General features: G+C 37.1%; 1 protein-coding gene across 1 annotated transcript; it reads left to right on the top strand.

The window, feature by feature from the left end:
• Positions 1-278: 278 nt before the first annotated feature.
• On the top strand, positions 279-22,543 carry SLC39A10 (solute carrier family 39 member 10). Its single transcript, XM_075711322.1, has 9 exons — positions 279-1,343; positions 2,399-2,600; positions 8,162-8,331; positions 9,404-9,622; positions 11,017-11,137; positions 13,117-13,485; positions 15,342-15,422; positions 17,293-17,483; positions 22,385-22,543. The coding sequence occupies exons 1-9, from the start codon at positions 288-290 to the stop codon at positions 22,541-22,543; spliced, it is 2,568 nt and encodes an 855-aa protein (XP_075567437.1). The 5' UTR covers positions 279-287.
• The last annotated feature ends 1,086 nt before the right edge of the window (positions 22,544-23,629 follow it).

The raw sequence follows: 23,629 nt of genomic DNA, 5'->3' as shown, positions 1-23,629 counted from the left end.
TGCTGATCTTTTTCTTGTAACTGCCTTCTGTAAGTATGATATGTAAGACTGCATCTCTAAAATACACAGAGCCTATCTTACTGTTCGATAAGAAAAATACATTAATACAATTTCTGCAGTAAAAATACTGCAATTGTTATTCTGTTAATGCCAATATCTAAAAAGATTTGCGAGTCATTCAATTGGTACAAATAAATACCAGGGTAGTACATGTAGTATGTAGTACAAATGTTGAGATTGCTTTTACACCTAAGTGCTTCCCCTTGTGTTTCTTGTAGGAAACAGAGATGAAGGTACACATGCACACAAAATTTTGCATCATTTGTTTGCTGACATTTATCTTTCATCAGTGCAATCATTGCCATGGAGATGGACATGACCATGGTCGTAAAGAGAAACGTGAACACTACCATAATGACTATCAGATCTCAAATGCATCCTACTTCCAGAATGGAGGAACGGAATCTATGCCGAGTAAATTTTCAACGTTGGAAGCTGAAAATGAACAAAAATACTACATTGAAAAGATTTTTGATCGTTACGGGGAAAACGGAAGATTATCCTTTTTTGGCCTGGAAAAACTGTTAATAAGCCTTGGTTTAGGAGAGGTAAAAGTAGTGATGATAAATCATGATGATATTGGCCATGATCATGTTTCTCACTTATATGCTTTAGAAGTACAGGAAGGAAAGCATTCTCACTCTCGTAACCATCCTCATAGCCATTCAGATTCAGAAAACCAAACCATGATTGGTATGGCTGCAAAGAGAAATCATAAATGTGACCCTGAGAGAGATGCAGTAGTGCCATCAGTAAAAGATGATGGCAAACACATTCATGACCAGAGTCGCCATCACCATCATCACCACCCTCGTCTACATCATCATGACCATAATGGTACACATCATTCTCGTAATGATTCAGTTAGTCACAGTGAACATGGAGAACAGAACCATGAACCTTCAACAGAGACAAACACAACTCAGGATCAGCCAGAAAGAAAACAACGGAAACAGAAAAAGAAGCAAAAGAAGATCAGTGAGATTTCAGGAGATGCTACACGGGATTATGCCCCAGATCATGATCCAGGTGATCAGTATGAGCACAATCGTGTTCATAAACATGATCATGTACATGATGCATCTCACTTGCATGTACACCATCATGAACACAGTAGTGATCGTTCTACTGGTCATGGACATCAAGATTCCAGTTTAGGTAATGAGGATGCACACCACCATACCAGCAAGCGAGAGGCACCTCATAAGCAGATAAGAAAACATGCTATTTTTTCAACGCGTAGTCATAAGGATCATAATGAAGATGAACATGATCGCGAAGAGGTGAGTATAAAATGGAGAACCGGTAAGTTCATTTTTGCTGTTGTTACATAATAATTGAAGGTGCATACCCACAAATAACTCAGAAGCACATTTGCGACCATTGCATAATACAGGTAGCAGAGTGAAGACACTGAAGGTCACTGCCACAGTTTTGAGTTTACTTTATGAGGTTTCATTTCTGTCTGCCCATCACCCACCTTTTCTCAGAGACCTCTCTTCTTGCCTATTTATCTGTATAAGGGAGATGCTTAAAGCTTTTTGAGATACCCTGCTTACAGGTGGGGTTTTTTCCCTTCTCAATATTCATGAATACTTCCCCCACACACAACTTTTTTGGACTTCTTTCTAAATCTAAGATCATTAACATTTTTGGAAACTGCACAGAGACTCTTACCTAAAAGAAGCAGCTGCATCTTTTCAACATGCTTCTAGTTTCTTTGTCCTAAGAGATTGTGAAGCAATGTAGATGTAGCTTCTGTAGCACTGTGCTCGGTGTAACCTCTTCCCGTTCTCCCTTCAGCATCCATTATTTCTGCCAGGACCATAAAAATGCTTTCCCTTCCCCCTTACAGTTAACTACAGAAGCAGGACATTTTGATTTCATGGCTTTAAACTAAAAGTCAGGATAGGAAAGGATAGTGAGTGCCGAGTTTGAGGTTTTAAACTGAATTAAAAAGTAGAACTCCAAACACAACATTGGTAGGTAGGGAGAAGTGTTAGAAAACTTATTTTGGATTTATGTTCTTCCACTCCTTTCCTGTTGCTTCACTGCTTGTAATGGTAAAGAATATGGAAACTCATTTTCATTGATATTTATCAAAAATTACATAGGCGTTTGGAGACTGAGTTTGTAGTGCAGATATTTTTACTGTTTCTTTCTCTTCATAAACCACTTAGATCAGTTTAGACATGTTTTAGCACTGGTGGAATGTTGTGGGCCAGAGTTTCTACTTTCTGTTTGTGTTCTGAAATCATATGCTAAATTTTCCATAACTGTAGTTTTTTAATGAAATAGTTGCTTTCATGTCTAATTTGTTTGTACGATTTGCTTGCAGTGCTTAAATGTTACCCAGCTGCTACGGTACTATGGTATGGAAACCAGCTCTCTGATATCTCCTGAATTGTTTATATACATGTGTCCTGCTTTGCTATACCAGATTGAGCGAAGGCTTTGTATTGTACATTATGATGAGCTTGAAGATTTTATGAAAAGTAAAAATGCATCAATTGAGAATAAAGATAAAACAGGTGCATCAGGTAGGTGTGTAACATCTAAAGCCTTCAAAATTATTTTGCATTGTAAATATTAACTTAAAAGTTTGAAATGTCATACAACTTAGCATTGACTGTAGAATAAAGGAATGGTTGAAATTTAACATATTTACTGGAAGAAAGCTGAGACGGCACGCTCCTTTAAGTCAGGAGACAGCATCCTGTTTGGTGGTATAATAGCTTCTCCTAAGTAACCATGGCTCAGGGAGGCATACCCTTCTTTCTTGTAACTTTTTATCCTTTTTCATTATTTTCACTTTTTATTTTATGTTTGCTTATTTTTACTTCTTTTTTTGTCTTCTCTCATTGAAACCTAACGTCCTATCATTGGGCCTATGGCCCAGGCATTCTGGCCTGGATTCTTCCCATGTATCTTTAGATGTTGGACTCTTTTGTAGTAGGAACATAGGCAAAGTACAGAATCTTTGGAGACAGAAGTACCTCTAGGGATGAGCAAGTCCACCCACAGTTTGGATTATTTCCATCATTTAAAATATGTGGTGTCTTTTTCTCTTAGTGCGACTGAGGTGGTCCATATGTTTATCTCAAAGTTGCAAAGTTGCAGTGTTAATTTGGCACAAATTTTATTAATAAATTTGACTGAATATATTCATTCAGAAATGGAGAACAGCACCTTCATCACAGTTCATTCACTGGAAAATATGATTTCAGGTGTTACCATTTTTATATTCTAGCAGTGATGCAAATTTGTAGGATTGACATCAAGAATTTTTTGTGAACTTAAGAAATATAAAGGCTTAAGCAAGATACAAGAGCATTTAAATTGCCATTTCTGACAACAGTTCCCTTTTCTGACTTCTAGTATCAAGTATTCTATACTACTCTCTTAAGCATATGAGTATTCAATCAAAATCCTCTGTTGGCAGTTTTAATTTTTTTTTTTTTTTTGTGTATGCCTTGAGTAAAAATAAGTAGACTTTTTTTTCTTCTTACCATAGTTCTAAGCTAAAAATATTTTTACTGTTGTTAAAGCAGTTACTTTAAGGGCAGCATCCATTGTTGTGTTTTCACAACTGAGTATACTTTTAAAATATATGTTTACTGCTGCTATCTTTCATAAATTATAATGGAACTGTTGACAGATGTTTAGCTGTGGTGAAATATTAAAAATCTAAAAAATCTTGCGTACAGTGTCCATGTTTTGAAAATAAAAATATTGGTAATTGTGAATATTGATTAGTACATAAGTGCTTATTAGCATCGTTAGAAATAAAGCTTGAAGTAACTACATTCTCATAGCTGTTAATAACTGTTGGAAAGAATGCATTGCTAGTAATCTTTCTTAACAATGCTGGAGTCCTTAAAATAATTAACTTGTTATACATAAATCTCCTATAGTGACTCAGCTACTATCTTGTTAACTGTTTAAAGATTGCTGTAAACCGAATATACTGTATGTTTTATATGGCAGCAAATTGTTTTGTGTGGTATTCTCCTTGTAGTAAGAGTTGACCCCTGCCTTATTACCAAGAGGATTTGTAGGGTAGCTCTAAGCATTTTCTGCCAATTAAAATGTTGAAACCATATACAAAACTGTCATGTTTCACATGCTTTGAACCAGTTTAATTAGAAAGTTTCTACAGATGAGTGCTTCTTTTTAAAAGAATGCATTTTCTTTCTCTGTAATGAGTAAGGGAGTTGATGAATAACTCAGCTTGAAGACTTTTAACATTTTAAGAGACTTAATTTGCAAAATTAGTGAAGCTTATTGTGAACATTTAACATGTTTTATGGCATCTGGTATCTTGAGAATAAATAACACATTTGCCAGTTAATTGCAAAAAATTGGGTTTTAACTTAGTGATTTGGCTCTGAAAACAAACAGTAACCTCTAAAGCAGGTCAACTTGATTAGATAATGATAAATCGTTCTTCATAACAATTTCCTGTATAATGTTGTATTAACTACAGTGAGAGTTCTGTTGATGTAATAATAATTTTCCCGTCTTAAATAAGGAAGTGAATCACAAAATAACAAATCTTAACTGGTGTATGAGGATCGTGGGAGGTGTAGGACAAATGTCTGTCATAGAGTAACTTAACCTGCAGGTTGTAGGATTCTACTAAAATGAAAACGTGTGCTTACCTGAGTTACTGTTTACATTTTTAGATAGAAATATTTTCCGAAGTTAGGAGGATGCAGACATTTTTAAACACTAGCTTTCTGTGGTTTTCTTTAGTTTTAATTAAAGCTTTCAAAAAAACGTAATAGGCCAGTGCTGCTTCTATTCATTGATACTAAACTGTAGTGCATTTTTCTAAAGTAAAGTATTTTAATTAACTGATGACCAAAAACTTATGAAGCCATGTTGGGTTTCCTTCCTGTAATTTACAGATAGTTCTGTAACATCTTCTAATAGAGAATTTTCAAGGACTTATGCATACAGCTGAGCTTTGACAGTGTACCTATTGGAAGAGCTGGCATTGGTATCGTTGAGGGCCCCTAAATAACTTAAAAGGAAAGGTACGCCCTACTGTGAATCAAGCTGATAGAAATGATACGAGTAAAAAGTAAGCAATTTTTTTAAAGATGGAGATCAGTTAGAGCTGTTGATTAAAAGTATTTCAGACCAGACATATCTTGTAAATGTGCCTGTGCAGATGCCAGTGTTTCCTGGAGCTTACCATTCCCTGAACCCAGGAAGGCTTTGCTTCAGCGGAGTCTTTCTGTTAGCTTGCTTTCTTGTTAAAGCTGGCAGATGGCTAACCCTTCTCAGCCTTCCGAGGAGTCTACCTTACTACCCTTTTAGTCTGTTCTAATTTACAGATAGCTGTCCAAATCCGGTGCGAGCAGCTGTCTTTTGTTTGCTACCCGCTGTTTGAACAGAGGTCCCTTACTGAAAAAATTGTTCAGTCACTTTCCTCTTGTTTTCTTCCACAGAAATATTTTATAAGCCAGTGCATAATAACTTCACCTCATTGACCAAGCTTTTTACAGTATTCCTAGGAGTGTTACACACTGAAATCTTTTATAACCTAAGAGCCTTGCAGTGTTCATAATATTGCATATTAGTTCCGCTTCCATAATATTTTAGTGTTTTGAACACTACAGTTGAATGAAATCCTTCAATAAAATTTTGTGTTGGAATTTTGTCATAAGTCTTCCTTAGTAGTCCTTTTCATATGAGGAGTGTTTGTACATATATGTAACTGTGGGGTCATGCACAGCTTTTGTATACAATACATTTTTTATCTTTGACTTAACAGCAACCTTTTGCTGATTATTTTGGTTCCATACCATTTTTTAAGAGTTTAAACAGAAACAGAAGCTGATGACCAAGATCTAAGAGATGCACAGATTCCGTATTCTAATTCTCATGTGCCTCATCTTAATCATGGTGCCATGTTTAGATACTGTATCATTCATAAGAGTATGTAAGCCCTTCAGAGATGCGTTTGCCAAATCTGTGCTATGATATATGAAACTTAAGCCAGTTTGCGTAATCTCCTTTCCATTTTTCTCCATGTAAGGCTGTTGGTCATTTAACCTGGCACTAAATATCATAATGTCTGTGTCCAGATTGGAGATCCAATGTCCTGCCAAATGGCTGTGTAATTTTTATTTGGGCTACTTGTGCGTGCATGCATGATTCAGTATTGAATTACAAGTCCATGTATGCTGTTTCTTTCAGCAGAGACTGTTAATCCAGAGTACGTGATTTAAGTGCTCTGGGGATGAATCAAGGCTGTGTAGTGGCAGTACTTTGGTCAGTAGGGTCCCACTTCTACTCCAGACCTACTTTTGCATTCTTGTTTTCCAACTTCTCTTTTTTAGTTCCTCATCTGATGGCAGTCTTTGCCTTTTCACCAACTCTCTGTTTTCCTCTTGGTATCAATATGCATTTCAGTGGACGCTGCATGCTTTCTAAAGCTTTTTCCAGTTGCTTTCTCCTGGTGGATGTGCTTGCATTTGAATTGGATTGTTTCCTTTTCCGCACTGTTGTGGAATGTCAGCTACAGACTTCGTAAGAATGAACATCCCAAAATAAAATCTAAATCAGCAGATATTGTAAGTTTTGGTGTTGAACCAGGCCAGGCCTGCATTAGCCACAGTTCTAGTGGAAAAGTCTTGTGAAATCTGACCTGTAGCATTTTTGGTACAGATAGAATTCTTGGGACATTTGACTGCTAAATTACAAAATTCATTGAGCAGCTACGACATATTAATTCCTCCTCTCTTCTCCTCTCCTCTCCCCTCCATCCCCCTCATTTCCCAGGATGTTTTCCCCCACTTGATCAAAAATGAGTGGACCTTCACAGATGTAAGGGAAGTCAGATCATGCACCAAAGTATGGAGATGCCAATGATTTTAAATCAGTTGTTGTTAACTTTCATTAAGATTTGCAAACTGTGTAGACATTTTTGATTAAGAATGAGGCTAGGAAAAACCTGGGAAAACCTGAAGCATTTAGGCTAAAACTTAAAATAAATAAATAAATAGTTAATCATGTTCATGAAAGATCTCAGCCCAAACAGTTAATGTTTGTAAAATATGAGCACCAATTATTCCTGTCTTTGGGACTCTGAACTTTTTGAACTGTCTTGTTGGAATTAAACAGTTTTTACTTACTGTGCTTTGAAGTTTCTGTGATGGGAAGAAACAAGAGAAGTGATAGAGAAGCAGAGAGAGAGAGAGAGGAAAAAAACCCAACAGTTCTTAATTCTTAGCCTTACTGATGACTTGAAAAAGTAGAAGAAAAAATATTTTATTAGGGTGAGATGCTGACTGCAAGAGCCATGCTTCTTTCCTTATAGGATCTGTTTCTTGTGTAATTCCTCCTTTTCCATGTCATATAGAAATTTGCACATTTTCTCTAATTAACAGGATTACGTTGAGAGTACCATATCCCATTATCACTTTTTCTTCTAATGACAGTAGAGGTTCTCAGAAAAAAAATGTACTGCTTTTTGTTGGTAGCAAGTTGCTTTCAGCTCTTCAAGCTCTTATTATAGCATTTGATTTAAAGTTCCTCCCTCAAAGGTTGAGTCTTACTTATTTCTCATAAATAAAAATGTATGTTTCAAAGCACTAGGTGAAGAGAATGGTGCCTAACTGAACATGTCACTCCTAACAAAGGAGGAGAAATGTTGCTCCCAGTTGAATTTTGCATCAGAATTATGTTAAAAACAAATGTTAAATATGAATTAGTGCTCATAGAGCCCTAGTAAGTTAAGTAGCAGAGTTGTTGTTTTCCAACAGGAAATCTTTTGCTTTTTGTGTTTCATTAAGGGTCTACAGAGCTAAGGCTGGAACTTACAATCAGGAAGAATTGCTGGGCTTTTTTTAGCTGATTGTCTTCTGATGTCTTTCAGTGTATTGTACTCTGTTTTGAATAAGCCTGTGTATTTTTTGCTGTGGACTTCAGTACTGCTGTCATATTTTTCAATACCTTTTGAAGGAACAATCACACAACTTAGGTTGAAGGAAAGTCACCTTCTTAAGAGATAGTTGGAAGTCATTAATCAGTCTTAAAAGTTTTACAAGTATTGTTCTGATAACCTTTCTGTATTCGTTTCTTCCCACAGCCTGGTTTTGTGGTATCATCTCTATCACCGTCATTAGCCTGCTTTCCTTACTAGGTGTGATCTTGGTTCCCATCATTAACCAATGGTGCTTCAAATTTCTTCTAACTTTCTTGGTAGCTCTGGCTGTAGGAACAATGAGTGGAGATGCACTACTCCATCTGTTGCCACATGTAAGTATTGTTTCCTTACCTTTAATTCTTAATTGTAACTGTATATAGAATTTTCATAGAATTGTTTGACAAGTATCAACAAATAAATGTTCACTGATGCAGATGTAGATTGACTTGACCTTGAGGGACATCCTGAAACAGTATTTGAGACTTTCTGTTAACAAGAAGAAAGGAAACATATGTTTCTTTAAAAAAAAAAAAAAAAAAAAAAAGGAAAAGAAGAAAAATAGTTGTGTATTCATAGTTTAACTTCTGTCGCAGTATTTTAAAACACCTAATGAGACCAAGAAAAGTATTTTAAATTTAGCAGTATTCCTGACTGTTGTCTGCTGATACTAGTGTGTCAGTACCACCTGAAAGTATTTCAGGGGGATTACCTTCCTGGTTACTAGCTTTTGGGGAGAAAGTAACCTCTAACTTACTGAATCAAGAAATTGCCCAAGTTCCTGGGAAGGTAAGCAGTTTTTAATTTGTGATGGTATACTGTAATTCTTAGAAGGGGAAATTTTTTCTAAAATTTTACCACCTTAATTCTTGTAGCAGAAAGACTAATGTTTACATGTTTTCTTTGTGTAAATTTTAATACAAATTTTTGGTCATGTATTTTTTTTGAAAGTTTATATTTCAGATCAGACTTAAGGCTTTAACTGACTGTAATAGTTAAAAAAAATCATGAGGTTTGGTTGCTAATGGGAGTGTAGGAATGATAATTCCTTGTGACATTTCTGAGTGTTAGTCTCATTATCTTTAGCATTGTGACAGACAAAAGCTGAAGCTAGATTATCTCCCTCCACCCCCCGCCCCCTCCCCCCCAAAAAATTTTCCCAGAGAAATTTTTTTTTATTGATTATGTTAATGAAGAGTCTAATGAAAAATTTCCAGGGTAAAATGTGTTTGTATTAAAAAACAAACAAACAAAAAAAAAGCCAAAAAACAACCCAGAACCCAACTTTTAAAGTCTTTTTATGCTACTTTTCTGGAAAGGTTATATATTTTGTGATCGTAGCTGGGAGCCGTTTCAGTCTCCTGATTGCACCAGGTCATGCTGTGTTATTATTTTCTCTCCTAATAGTCACATGGAGGCCACAACCACAGTCACCACCATGGCCAAGGTCATGTTCATGAACACAAGCGTTCTCATCGACATGCCCATGGACACGGAGTACGGACTGAAGGCTTTCTGGAAGAAAATGATCCAGTGCTGAAAGGTCTTGTGGCACTTGGAGGCATTTATGTTTTGTTCATCATTGAACATTGTATAAGAATGTACAAGCATTACAATAAACAAAAGGTATGCACTAAAATTGAGTGCTATTTTAAAATTTATTACCTGAACTTACCTTCCGAGTGTTGAGGAATTGTCTGTGTGATGATGCATTATTCTGTGAACATGAACAAGTGCTGCTAATCTGCATTTAGTTTGATTTTATGTGAGGAAACCCTTTCCTAAAAGATGTTGCTTTTCTTAACAAGGTAATTTGGGAAGACAAAGTAAAAATCTGATGGGGGAGGTTGAAGCTTTTTGGCCAAGATCTATTTGGAGGTACATCTAAGTAAAAGAGATTACAGCTCTTTCTCTAAAGCGCCGGGATCTTTTTGCAAAAATATGAAAGGCAGGATGTAAGAAAGAACTGGTAATACAGCCAGACAATTGTCAGACAATTTACAAGAAATTTAACTGTTAGCTAACGATGCCAGTGTGACAGAGGTATTCAGTTTTTCCACGTGAGAAAATGCCAAAATTTGCAGACCTCCTGCTTTCTATAAATTGCCAATCAAATTTTAACTTGTTTCCCTGAAAATGATTGGATTTTTAGGGCTGGGAGTAGGCTGTATTCATGATGGTGGTATAAAAGGAGAGCAAGTACCTCAGGGGGGAGCATGACAGTGGATAGAAATTCAAGCCACCAAAGAGCCATGTTCTTTAAACAGTCATTATAAATACACTTTCAACTTTTGTCTCCATCATTTGACTTTGAGGAGAAAACAATTTTGGTGAAACTATAACTGCTTCTCCCAAAATGACTGCGGAAAAATTTGAAGTTCTCTGTTTCAGGTCAGACTTGCTGCGTCAGCTGGACAGGCAGCAAAAGCTTTTCTGTGTTGGGGGAGGCATTTCTTAGATCTTCTGATGAAGAGAGAAAAGCTGTCACACTGAGCATATCTTCTTTGAGATTAATCAAATAATTAGATCCCCTAGGCTGCTTTGGCAAATCTGTGATCTCTGTTATATGGGCTGCAGACAGGAAAGTAGCAAGCTTTTCTCTACAGGAAAATACAAGGAAGTTACAGGAGTATAAAACTTTAAGCTGAACAAAATAGAGGAGCTGTTCTTGCTGCATGCTTGTTTTCTTGAACAAAATAAGCAAATATAATAACTCTATGTACATGTGTTTCTGGGCTGTTAGAGCAATCCTTGTCATAATGTTCTCTGTTACTGAAGTGAAATACTGTCTCTGTGCGCGTGTGTGAGTGAGATTCTGTGGTAGGTAGCTAAGAATTTCCACTGGGATAGGTACCGTTGCTGAGCCTTACAAAGATTAATATTCTGTAGTCACATACTTCCATCAGACATATTAAGAGAGAGTAACTTGTCTATTTTGATGAGATTTTTTGACATTTCAGTTTCATTTATTTCCATCGATGTCCTTTTACAAAGCAGATGTTATCTGTTTCCTGTTGCAGAGTAAGCAGAAATGGTGCAAGAAAAAACAGACTGAAGAATCACCAATTGGAAGGAAACTTTCCGATCACAAATTAAATAATAGACCAGATGCTGACTGGCTTCAGCTCAAACCCCTTGCAGGTAAGAATTTATTTTCAGAATTTTCTCTGATTACAAGATTCAAAGTAATGGCATGTAACCTATGGCATGTAGCATGTAACCTCTTGTACAGTTTTGCTGCTATTATGCAAATCATTGTTAACAAGACTTAATAGGCTTTCCCCATTAAATCTTTTTTTATTTTGTTTTCCTTAGATCTGAGAGCACTCTGAGCACTTCCTAATATGCCATACAGATGGTTCTCAGACTTCTGAAGTAGTCAGGTTTTGGGTGGCCATGGTTCTTGGGGGGTTTTTTATTTGTTTCTTTTGGGGGTGTTTTTTGGTTAAGCAGCGCCTGACTAGCTCAGCCCTGGCAAAAATTAGATCAAAAATGAACACGCACAACCTGAAAGGGGATATCTGTTACACTTTGAAGATTCCAGCCTCTGACCAATTATAGTTTGGCTGAGAAGGCTAAACAAAATTAATTTATTTTCATAAATACAACTAAGTATCCTGAATATTCCTTAAGTATCCAAGACAACTTTTATGTACCGTTCCTTCAGGAGAGTCTGAACGCTCATGCAGCATGTCCCCAGAAGGAATGCCGTATCACCCTTCTTGAAGGGGTGAGGGAAGCGGGGGGGAGGGCTTTGCTTCGTAAACTTCCCTTTCCATTGTCTGCATGGCTGCTGAGTTCATTTGTTGATGAAGAATCCATAGGCTATATTTATACAAATGCAATTTTGTTAATTTGAATGGTTTGTAGAAGGGAGAGTTAGGATTGTAGCCTTCTCCACTCAAACAACTTAAAATAGGATTTGGGACATTGACGTAGAAAGACTCAGCTGTGAGGATGGTGGTACATATATTGGAAATGCCTTCATTTTCTTTTAACGGGTGATCAGAGGAATTTTGCTTCTAATAACACGGAGTACATACTGGTTTTATAACACTGTTCCTCTGAAAGTGCACTCTTCTGATCAGGAATCCATTCGTGCTACAGGCACCGGAAGCCTATGCTGAATTTGAATTTTGAACTGCAGTGCCACTGCAACTGACCTGAATGGCCATTCCATTCCTTTTTAAACAGCCTCCAAATAATGTTTAAGAGTCTGTTTATCTAGAACTCTTTGTTTGCTGCTTAGGTACTCTCTGCCTGGTTTTTTAATTCCACTTACTGTTTGTTTATTTTTGACTCTGAAATATTTTTCTTGAACTATTTGTGAGCTAATAATGTCATTGTCCAGAACTGCTTTTTTTCCACAACTGGTTTTGTTTCCTGGAGCATAGATTGCCAGTTTAATTTATTTATTAACACTTAAGAAATATTAGTAGACTTAAAATTCATGCATATATGTGGCGTTCTGCATTGTTTTCACTTTTTATTTCTTTGTAAAAAAGGCTTTGATTGCCAGCACGCTACTGAGCCACACTGAAGGAGCTCACTGTATGACACAAGGGTCTCGCACAAAGATGCATGCAACACAGAAAAACGATTTAAAGATCTGTTGTATCAGTGGCAGATCCTGCTATGTGTCAGTGAAGGCTGAGTTGTGACCTGTATGGGCATGCATAGAGAGTAGCCAGTTAAGGTTTCCAGAGCCATTCAGATTCTATCTATGGCATATAAGACATTATTATCATCATTCTGGCAACTTTCCTTTTCCAATGTTGGACTATAAACTTTGTCAGTAGCAAAATTACAGATACGAGCCTAGGCTGGGCTAAAACTGACTTTGTGTGCTATGGATACAGTGCTGTTGCCTGTATCCATATAGAAGTGGAGACTTCTGTATGCTGTACATGTGAATTAGTGAAAAAATGGGGCAGTGAGAAATACATTTTTTTTGGCTGAATGTTGACAACGAAGTTACTAGATTGATGTATATACTTTTTTATAATACTTCTTTTTGCTTTTGCAAAGCAGTTAAATTCTTAGCTCAACGATGCAGTAGTTGCTGGTGATATTTTAAATAAGAACTAATGCGGTGTCTCTCCCAGCTGGCTTCAATGTAGGAGCAGACGACTCAGTTTTATCTGAAGATCGACTCAATGAAACTGAACTAACTGATTTAGATGGCCAGCTGGAATGCCCTCCCAAAAACTTCTTGGCCGTAGAAGAGGACAACAATACGCACCATTCTCACAATGATGTCTCACATGCTGCTCAAGAGCATGATCTTCATGATTCAGAGTATGACAGCCATGGCGAAGATAAAATGATAGCTAGAAAACACAGTCACCCCTGGCATCACAAACATTCCCATCATTCCCATGGCCACTGTCATTCTGGAAAAGACCTGAAAGATACTGGGATAGCTAATATTGCTTGGATGGTAATTATGGGAGATGGCATTCACAACTTTAGTGATGGCTTAGCAATCGGTAAGCAAAAGCACTGAGTATTTCTCAACAGTTTCTTCTTACCTTTAGTAACTTTGGTAATATTTTACTTATCAGTCATCACAGGTAAGGCTTCCAGTTAGCTCCTGTGGTTATTGGCGTTGTTTAATCTCCTTCAGAGCGGAAATTAAAAGGCCATCTATTGTAATAGTCTTCCCTTTGTTAATATTCTGTGACTATTTCCACCAAGATTACTGTATTGATAGTAGCGACAGTAGCAATCTGTGCCAAATATAGGTGCAGACAAATCTCTGTATGAATTATGGAGCACATGTAATGCACATTTGTTGTTTGGGTCTTAGTATTTGCCTTTGAATAATAAATAAGTTCCTTTCAGTCTTATTTATAATGGTATTTGTTTATAATAATGCAATTTCTATTATTATTAATACATTAATAATATTAATTATTTAATTAATAATATATTAATATTATTAATACTTGATAATAATAAATGTCAGATTACTGAAATAATAATAATTAAAAGTACTACTAAGGATAGTTCAGTTTTTGTTTGAGCAAAGTATTGTTTTGGCTTATGGTCAGCATAGATTTATTTGTAGCCAAATGCAGAAGAAATTGAGGTACCAAACAGATTTTATTAGATTTATTAAATCAACTTTGATTCACATAAATCTCTAAATGTGATTTGAAATGTAAAACACATTAATTTGAGTATATGTCATATGAGTCAAAATGATGGCAAGAGCACAGAAGTGCATACTTTTAATTTTTTACTAAGTTAGCTACTAAGAACACACAGGGTTCTGAACTACTAGCAGAAGGAACGTACGCATTTTGAAGGGTGAGGGACAAGCTACTTACTAGGGTCTGGAGTTAACAATGGAATCTACTACAGTTTCTCCACTTTCTCCAAATAATATCTAAAGAAACTAAACTCCATAAAAACTAACTTTTTGCTTCGATTTCACGTTAAAAAGGTAAGGCATTTAGACAGTGGCTTCTAAGACCAAAAAAGGATCACTACGCCATCTGTTGAGCACTTCACTGTATTGAAACTCCATTTCTAAATATTCGTGTCTCAAGCCCAAACAGCTGATTCTTTGGTCAAATGTAGATTTTCGAAAAGCATATTCATTTTTATAAAGTTTTGAGGAACCCAGAGGAAAGTTAAATTTCCTCTCTCTCTTCAGATTGTGTCGTCTCTTTCAACTTTATTTTGCCTGTTTTGAATGCTCACTGCAGGCTCTTCTTGTGCCTTTCTCTGCTACAGTACAGAAATTTAATACCAATTTTCTCATCTCAGAATTATTTAAGGTATGAACTTAAAGTTGATTGAATTAAATTAGCTTACACAAAAGTTACTTGAAGAGGTTTATGCCAATGTTTTTCTCATTATTTTCCAGGTCTGGCTTATTAACGTTGCCGATATGTGCTCTGCAAATAAGCATAAAGGAAATAGAGAGGTTATGGGTTAAATATTAGTTTGCATTTCCAGCCTGGAAAGGAGAGAGCTAGACTGTTCCTCATGTGCATTCTTGACTGTCCTGATGTACTTAAGAGTTCCCCAAAATGTAAAAGTGGGCTATTTATTAGCTTGTTGCCTTTATCTCTCTTTTGCCTAGTTGTGTTCTCCTCTCCCAGAATTTGTCTTTCAGATAAACAGAGTAATAAAGTATGCAGTGGTAATGCACAGCCAGGATCCTTCCAGTATTTTCAGTCTATATACAGACAGGACACAGACATAATGAAAAAATATTAGAGCGTGCATTCTAGTAGAAGGGTGTCATCTCTGGAAAGTCTGTTGATTAAATTTTCTGACTTGAAAATAGTAAAATGTCATTTGAAAAAAAATTTTTTTTTTTTTCTCTCCCTAGGAGCAGCTTTTAGTGCTGGACTGACAGGAGGAATTAGTACATCTATAGCAGTATTTTGTCATGAACTTCCCCATGAATTAGGTAACTAATTATATCAACTCAATGTGTTCGGTCTCTTCATCTGTACAAAATACGTATCTAAAAGCTGTTGTGATACTCATCCTGATAAGCATAATGCAATGCAGATGCTGCAAGGGCAACCAGAACTTCAGTGAGTAATGGAGCAATATTGCTTCAGAGTACGTAATGAGAATATTACTACAGGATTAATTTTGGCAGGTATCTAGTTACAGCAGTTTTGTAAGCTGTTTGAACATGTTTTTAAAATGTTCTTGGGAGCATACAGCTTACATTTTGGTGTTACACCTCTGCATTTTACAGAGAGTGTTTCACACTACTCTGTGTGGCATTGTTGTGCACAAAGTTAAGTTACATAAGTAAACATAAGTTTACGTAAGTAAAATTCTTTGTGGAGGTCTTCAGAAGACGCTTTGTACCAGTTGTTGCCGAGTCCAGTAGGTGTGGATGACTCTTTAGGGTAAAGCCTGTAGGCCTTGTTGCCACTGCCACTGGTTCTTCCCCCTAATCGAAGCATTTCTTCTTGGGGTTATCTAACCATGATCATAGAATCATGGTGGTGTTTAGGTTGGGAAAGACCTTTAAGATCATCAAGTCCAACTGATGATGAAAGCTGTTGTTTTCCTGTGAGCTGTAAGGCACATCGCATGAAATTTTAGTGTACCCTGAGACTTACAAAAGAGCTGCTAGAGAGAGGAGTCGTCGTCTTTTTTGCCAGTAACGTGAAATTCTGCTAGATTAAACTATGTATCTACTCACTGCTTGCTTCCTTGATGAGCTTCTAGCTCTGAATGATCAAAAGTAAGGTAAAAGAAGTACTTCAAAAACCCTTAGAGGTGATGAGTGAAAGCATTTTATATAGGCAGATACTAAGTATAAGGTACATAATGGGCACAGATGGGAAATAATACAGCAGATGGTTTCACGACGGTGCTATACAATCATTAGTTAAGTGAAGCTGCTGCAGTATATAGAGGATTGCAATATATATTGTTGTGCTTCTAACTTGCTTGGTTAATGTGATTAAATTAACCTTGTATAAGAAGTGAGTAGTTCCCTGTACATATTTTTTTGTTTTGATTCTAGATTGAGCAATTAATTTCTAGCATATCTGATGTGAGGGTAATTAATACAATATTCTCATGCCTGCATATCATCTTTCACTCCTTATATTCACAAGAGTTCAGTTTGAAGGGAGTAAAACTATCAGAGCTAAATTTAGATCTTTATAGAACATCTACCTCTATTAGCAATTTTAGGAGAGCTGTCCTGAATTCAAAATAAAACAGGTTAACCTGGCTTGTCTTAAACCAGCAAACTGATTCAGCATGGATGTGAAGTAATTCTTTCTGAACGTAACTCTTCCTTTCCTAGTGCTATATTTCTCAAATTCGTTGTCACCTTCTGTGGGGACTAATGCCTCGTTATGCTCCTCTTGCATTTGCAGAATGAGGTATATATAGCTGAGGAGTTTTCACAGGGATTGATCAAAACTATGCCTCTGTTTTCACGTGCCATGAAGAACTTCTGTGAAGTAAAGACAAGCCTGTATGCAGAGATGTATTCTCTGTGGGAGGACCAGATCTAGACTCCTCCATTTACCTGGAACCATTAATCACTGTTACCTCTCTGACAATGAGCAGGATGAATAAGCACCTTTAAATCGTATTTTAATCAAGGGATTGCTGGACATAAATACAGTTCTTATAAGAGTTGTCATATCCTGTTGCCCAGTCTTCCTTTGAGCCTCTGTAGCAGCATTTTCACTTTGGCAATGCCTTGGATTGGTGAGACAGTAAATGTAGGCTAATTTATCTACTTACGTTCCTGAGAAGCATTGATACTAAACCCCTGTGTTCTGTCTCCATTTTAGGTGACTTTGCTGTGCTGCTTAAAGCAGGTATGACAGTAAAGCAAGCTACTGTGTACAACCTCCTGTCTGCCATGATGGCTTACCTAGGGATGCTGCTAGGCACAGCGGTGGGACAGTATGCTAACAACATCACCTTGTGGATCTTTGCAATCACTGCAGGCATGTTCCTCTATGTGGCATTGGTTGACATGGTAAGATTGTTATGATTCTGTGTCATTTTTGTATTCCATGCGTAAAACCTAGGCCTTGAAATGGCACCTACAACAGAACTTCCCACTAATAAAAAAGGGACAAATCCCTGGTTTTGCGGATAGGGCATTAGATGCCGGAGTTCAGTCCAGTATTTAGACTTGTTCTTCACTAAAATTTAATCTTCATGTATTTGATTCTGGAAAGCTTAGTCTGAACCCTTAGCATGAGCAGCTGCTAATGCATAGCTCTTGTGGTGATTAGCTTTTTAAAAAATCATCTGGTGGAAAAATGCTGCTGCTTCAAGGACTTAGCTATAGGTACATTATATTTAGTGTATGTACACCGTAGATCGATATCCTTCAGGCAGTAATGCACTTGTGCACATGGTATCCGTCCATATTCAATCCTGATTTCTCTCCTAAGCAGCTTCAGAGCTGCATTTAAATAAGCCAGTTTTCTCACTTCTTGTCTTTCCCAAGCCCAGTGATGATGAGATCAGTTTTCATTTTTGGGGTATTTTGTAATGCTCTTTCTGCTTTAATATACAGAGAAAAAGATGCATCACTTCCCTGGATTTTAAGGACAGATCTCATATTGTATTAAATCATTAACCAATTAAACTAGAAACTCCAACCTAGTTAAAGCTTTAATTCACAAGGGTTCAGACAGCTTTTTGTGGAGTGGCTCCCTGGATTTCCATTGCTTCACTCACAAACTACTCTTTCCTAGTACAGACATCTAAAGCAGAGGCGCAAGTTTCCTGACAGCTGTTATTTTTCTCCTCAAATAGACTAAGTAGCCATCTACCTATTATCAGTAGATTGCTACTTGGATCGCCTGGTGTGGCTACATACTGCTTACAGAAAAATACTTAAATGTAACTGGAGTTCTGGCTTTGAGTGATGTTCCAGTAGAGATTTTGTTTAACCTCATAGCATCTTTGTAGAGGGTTGGGTTTACTGGAATGAGGACCGGCCTGTTTCAGTTTTCAGTTGTGGGTTAAATGGAATATTTTACTGTTCTGAAGTATTTTAAACCATGCATTTTCTTCAACTTTGCAAATTTCTTCAGAGATTTTGTTGCCATATCTGTAGCTCTGTTAGCCTACACTGTTAGTTCTGCTCTCCTGCATACATTTGTGTTGACTATCTGGTTTTCAAACCACATTTTTTAGCAGGTTCCTCAAAAGTTAACTGGTGCAGGAATGAAACATGTTATGTCTGACTCCCGCTGGCTAACTTGTCAAAGCAGGCAGGCATCTGTCAGTTCCTTTAAGCCACAGACGCAGACTTTGGGTTTCAGCAGTTCTCATTGAAACAGCATCACATCTTTGTCAGATCCCTGTCTATGAGGCTGTCAGATGTCTGCTCTGGTGTGGGCTGATTGTATTATTTCCCTGGTGCCAACTAAAGCAGCTGACATTAAGATCCCTCTCCCCTTTGCTGCTGTGGCCAATAGTTGCCAGTTCCTAGCCATGGCTGACGACTCTGGTTTCTCAGCCTCAGTGGTATCATTGAAGCATTAGCTTCAATGGAGCATTATCAGTGAAGCAAGACGACCTCTGAAAGGAAGGGTTCATCTTCCACTGAATTTCCTGGTATCAGCAGAAGCTGTCTTGGCCGTTCTGCCCTCGGGCAAATTTACCTCTGCAGTTAGTTCTGTGTTCAGCACTACTGCCTCATTCATGCTTAAGAAACTTAGTGTCAGTGGGGCTTCCAGCTTGCTTCTAGGTGGCATCCTCCACATCTGAGAACTTTCTCTTAAACTCAGCTTTGTTTCTGAAGATCCCATGTTAGTCCCACTAGTATTTGTCAAATGGGGGCTTGAGCACAGGTCAAGGCAGGACACGGTGGTGGAGGCTGCTCCTGTGACCTTCATCTCATTCAGTTCTGCTTGCCCATTAGGTCTTTTGTGACTAGGACTCATGGAAGCCAAGTGTTGGCCATCACACCATGGGATATTTCACTTTGTTATGGAGAACTTTAATTTGTAAATATACTCTATTAATTATATCTGTTAGAAGGTAAATAAGTCCTTTTCAGGGCTTGCTAAATAGAGTGTCTGTGTAGTTGAGAGTGATCCTTCATGCAACTTTAGATGTTCTACAGTAGCCGATAATTACTGAAATATCACTTGCTTATAAGACCTGTGGCTGATACTTATTTCCTGTACTTATTTTGACTGAAGACATCATGTATAAAGGAAAGCAGTATTTTCATTCCTTTATCCCTTGTCCTTTTCCTCAGTCATCATAGTAGAAAACAGAGTCAAAGCCTGACGGTCTGACTAAACAAGAGCAGGAAAGGTTCTGCAAGACACACTTGAAACTGCATCAGCGTTTTGTCTGGATGTTTCCATAATCTGCCTCCCTCTCAAAGACCTTATTTTTTTGTTATCTGACAATAAGAACAGATTTTGATCCCTCCCTAGTTTGATAGAGGCTCACATAGGTGCAGTTTTCTATCCATTCCTTACACCAGTCCACTGAGAATGGACCTTTCAGTATTTTTGCATCCAATTGTCCTGAAGTTTGTCTAATTACGTGTTTTCTAATAGTAAGGATACTCTTCAGTAGAACCTAAACTCAGGCCTTTCTAAATCCTTCAGGCTTTCCATGATTCTCATGACATTTCATTTGGTGATAACTATCAGAAGAATAATCATAATATCCTCCTTCCTGACATTTCTGTTTTGGTTTGAATGGTACATTGAATTTTCCTATATTCCTTCCCAGTCCAACTTGAATTATATCTTACTGGAAAATAAATGTATCTGTCTGCTATACTTTTTGTTCCATATATCTCTAGGGCTGAAACTATAATCTTTCAACTTCAATTTTTTTTCTATTGACAGCACCAGACTCTTTATGTGGGCCCTGAAATTGGTCACATCAATAGCTAATAAAGCAAAAAGTTTAGGAACCTTTAGACATGCTGCCAAAGTAGATAACTGGCAGTGTTAAAGCCCATTATAGTCATGCTAAGGTGAAGCCTTTCTTTTCATCCAGAGCATGTTCCACCAGATCTCAGAAAACATCTGTGGCTTCTCTGAAAATTTCTTCTTCATGCCCGCCAAGCTGCTATCTGAAGTTCTCTTTATACCTCCTTTAGCTACTGCACCATTGCAGAGACATCAGAGTTGAAGCAGTACTGTGTAGAGCAGTTGGGCAGTACCTATTCAAATGAGGTACTTCAAGGAGATTTGCCTCCAGGTAAATGTGAATATGCAAGAGGTTCCTACAGTGCTAATGTCTGTGTGGCCTATATCTCAAAGGTGGAAGGAGCGGGGTTTGCCAGTAACAAGTGCCTGCAGTGCACAGCCTCCTTCCACCTTCCTCCTTCCCTTTCAGAGTCTTTCCAGGACCCTTTCTACACTGGGATTTTGCAGCTGAGGGAGAGCAAAGTGCCACTGGCCTGCTCTGCCTGCATGCTCAGGCTCTGAGTACAAGAAAGAGGAGCATGAGCACGCCTCTTCAGATATGGTGACAGTAAAGAATAAATAAGTATTTTGAAGACAGTGATGGGGAGTGTGCCCATAGTACTGCTTACTGTTAAATAATCCTTTTTTCCTATCTTAAAGGGATCTTTTACTTGCTGTTCAGTTCCTGGGGGATATATGACAGCTGTCACTATCTGTAGCTGAGACTTCCACTTCTACTCATCATACTCTCCCTTTCCATGTCCATGACTGGAAACCTTGGAAGTTACGGAGACAGAGCACTGTGGTCTTCCTAGGTTTTGAAACAGATGCCATTTATTCTTAATGACTTAACAGTACTTTGTAATTTGGTGTAGTGCTTGCTGTCAAGCTGCCTGGTCTGTTGTATAGGTGATAAACATTTTTCACACGAGTGTATTCTTTTTGTATTTAAATACTCAGTGGGTCAAATTAATTGTCAGCTTTATGTATCTTTTTGTAATACAAGACCAGATGGGTAATACTTTTTGTTTTTTTAGCAGATTTGATGCTCTGATAATTTGTCATTGTCTGTTGTGCAGTATTCAGGTACTCGAAATAAGCAAAACTATTCCTGTCTAATGAAGAGCAATAAATAGACTTGTGCTGTGTACTACCTGAAGTTTCCATTTTGTTCTGTGTTATGTTTTTCTGTACTAAGTGTGTCTTGAAGGAATTCCTTCATTTACCTCATGCTTTCTTGAATGAATGTATTTGTAGAACATTTTAAGTTATTTCTCTTCTGTATGGGTGGCTTTGCAAGACACTTCATAAGATTTATTTTTACATCTTCCAAGTCCACTATTATTTGTTGCTTTTGTCAGTATTATTTGACTTTTCTTCATAGGTGAGGAATATAAGGAATAGCCAGAGCTTCCAGAATTTTTTATAGCTTCACATAGAATTTCTCTTTAATTACTTGTAGCTGCTATTCCCATATTTAAAAGGGAAATGTATGTGAATATGTGTAAGCATATAACATGACAAATGAATGACAAATGAATGGCTAAGTTAATCAGCAAAGTCATTATAAAGGGTATATTTATAGCAATGTAATTATTGTAGCAATAGTCAAAGCTTTTTATTTTGTTTATTTGAGCATGACTTAATTGAGTAAAAGAACTCAAAAGAGCACAACTCGGAGAATGCTGGGCTGGTCCTTATCTTGAGGAACTTAAAGCTCAAGTAGATGTGTGATCCAGTAAAATCTTCAGGAAAAAAAAAGTCAAAAGGAAAGGTGGTTTTAGTTTGTTTTGTAAATACATGATGTGATCACGTGTTTTATCAAATGAGGTGGTTAGGTAGAGTTTTAGCTGTCTTAGTGTATTTTTTTTTTTATAACTGAATCCTGGAGTGTTTATTCTTGACAATATCATCTTGTAAACTTGTCTGTGTATTAATGGAATAGAGGTGAAATAACTTTCTAAACTGTTTTTCCTTTTAGCTTCCAGAAATGCTTCATGGAGATGGAGATAATGAAGAGCACGGTTACTGTCCCGTGGGGCAGTTCATTCTTCAGAATCTAGGCCTGCTTCTTGGATTTGCCATCATGCTGGTGATTGCCCTCTATGAAGATAAAATTGTGCTTGACATCCAGTTTTGACCTAATTCTGGTAATCACTGTGGTTACAATAATGTTACTGTATGGCTTTGAGTCTGCACTGTTTCACTGTATGCACATTGCTCAGAGGAAAAGCAGTGGCTTGCACTACTTACACAAGTACAGTATATTCATTTCTGTGTAGATTAACTTCTGCTTTTTTCCTAATTCAAATCAGATGAGATTACCCAATGCATCCTCTAACTCAAGTGACTGACAATTAGGAAATACTAAATGTGAGAAATAAATGCCAAGTTCAGTGTACTGAACAAGTACTGCTTGCTTAAGAAAGAAAATGTACAGTGAATGATCTACTCTTTGGGAAAACACCATTTCCTTAGTACATTTGAACAGAACCCAGAAAATGTTACAGTTGAAATTCATACCTCTGCAAGGAACCCGAGTAAGCTTTTAGTGCCACATAAGTCTTAAGTAGCATGTATATATATCTATATATATGTATAGATATATAGAGAGAGATAGGTATATAGTTATATATATAGATGTGCATGCATATATATATATGTGCATGTGTGTGTATATATATATTCATTCTGTGCTGATTCTTCTGCATAGTGGTGACTTGAAGTATTAAATCTTACAACAGCACATGACTGGAAACCATTGTGCTGGTTTAAATTTTAAAAAAGAAACCCAAATCCTAAACACTGTTTAAATTCTTAGAGTATGCGTTAAGCTGCACTCCATCATTATAAACTTCATGTGTAAGAAGGCAGGCTGTTGCAATATACGCTGCAAAGTGCTATGTTCTGTCAAGGATCAGTTTGACAATGTTTTCCTGACTAAGATTTATTTGATGTTTGTTCCTTGATATTAGTAGGAAAATGCAGTAGAATTAGTGTTAGCTTGGGGAAATCCCTGATGTTGGAGTTATTGAGCTATTTCTGGTTCTTTTTCACAGATGCTAAACATGTGTTGTGTGCCACTTGCAGCATAAACTACTGAAGAATTGTGGCTGTGAATTTGTGCAAACTCTCTTAACAGAGAACCCATATGGGAATTTCTCCATTTTTTTTAACAATTATTTTGGAATGGTTTCTCCTCTTCATGCTAAAACAATACAAAGTA

The sequence above is a fragment of the Pelecanus crispus genome, chromosome 5 (genome assembly GCF_030463565.1).
Source record: "Pelecanus crispus isolate bPelCri1 chromosome 5, bPelCri1.pri, whole genome shotgun sequence".
NCBI lineage: Eukaryota > Metazoa > Chordata > Aves > Pelecaniformes > Pelecanidae > Pelecanus > Pelecanus crispus.
This window is presented reverse-complemented; position numbering and strand designations above follow the sequence as displayed.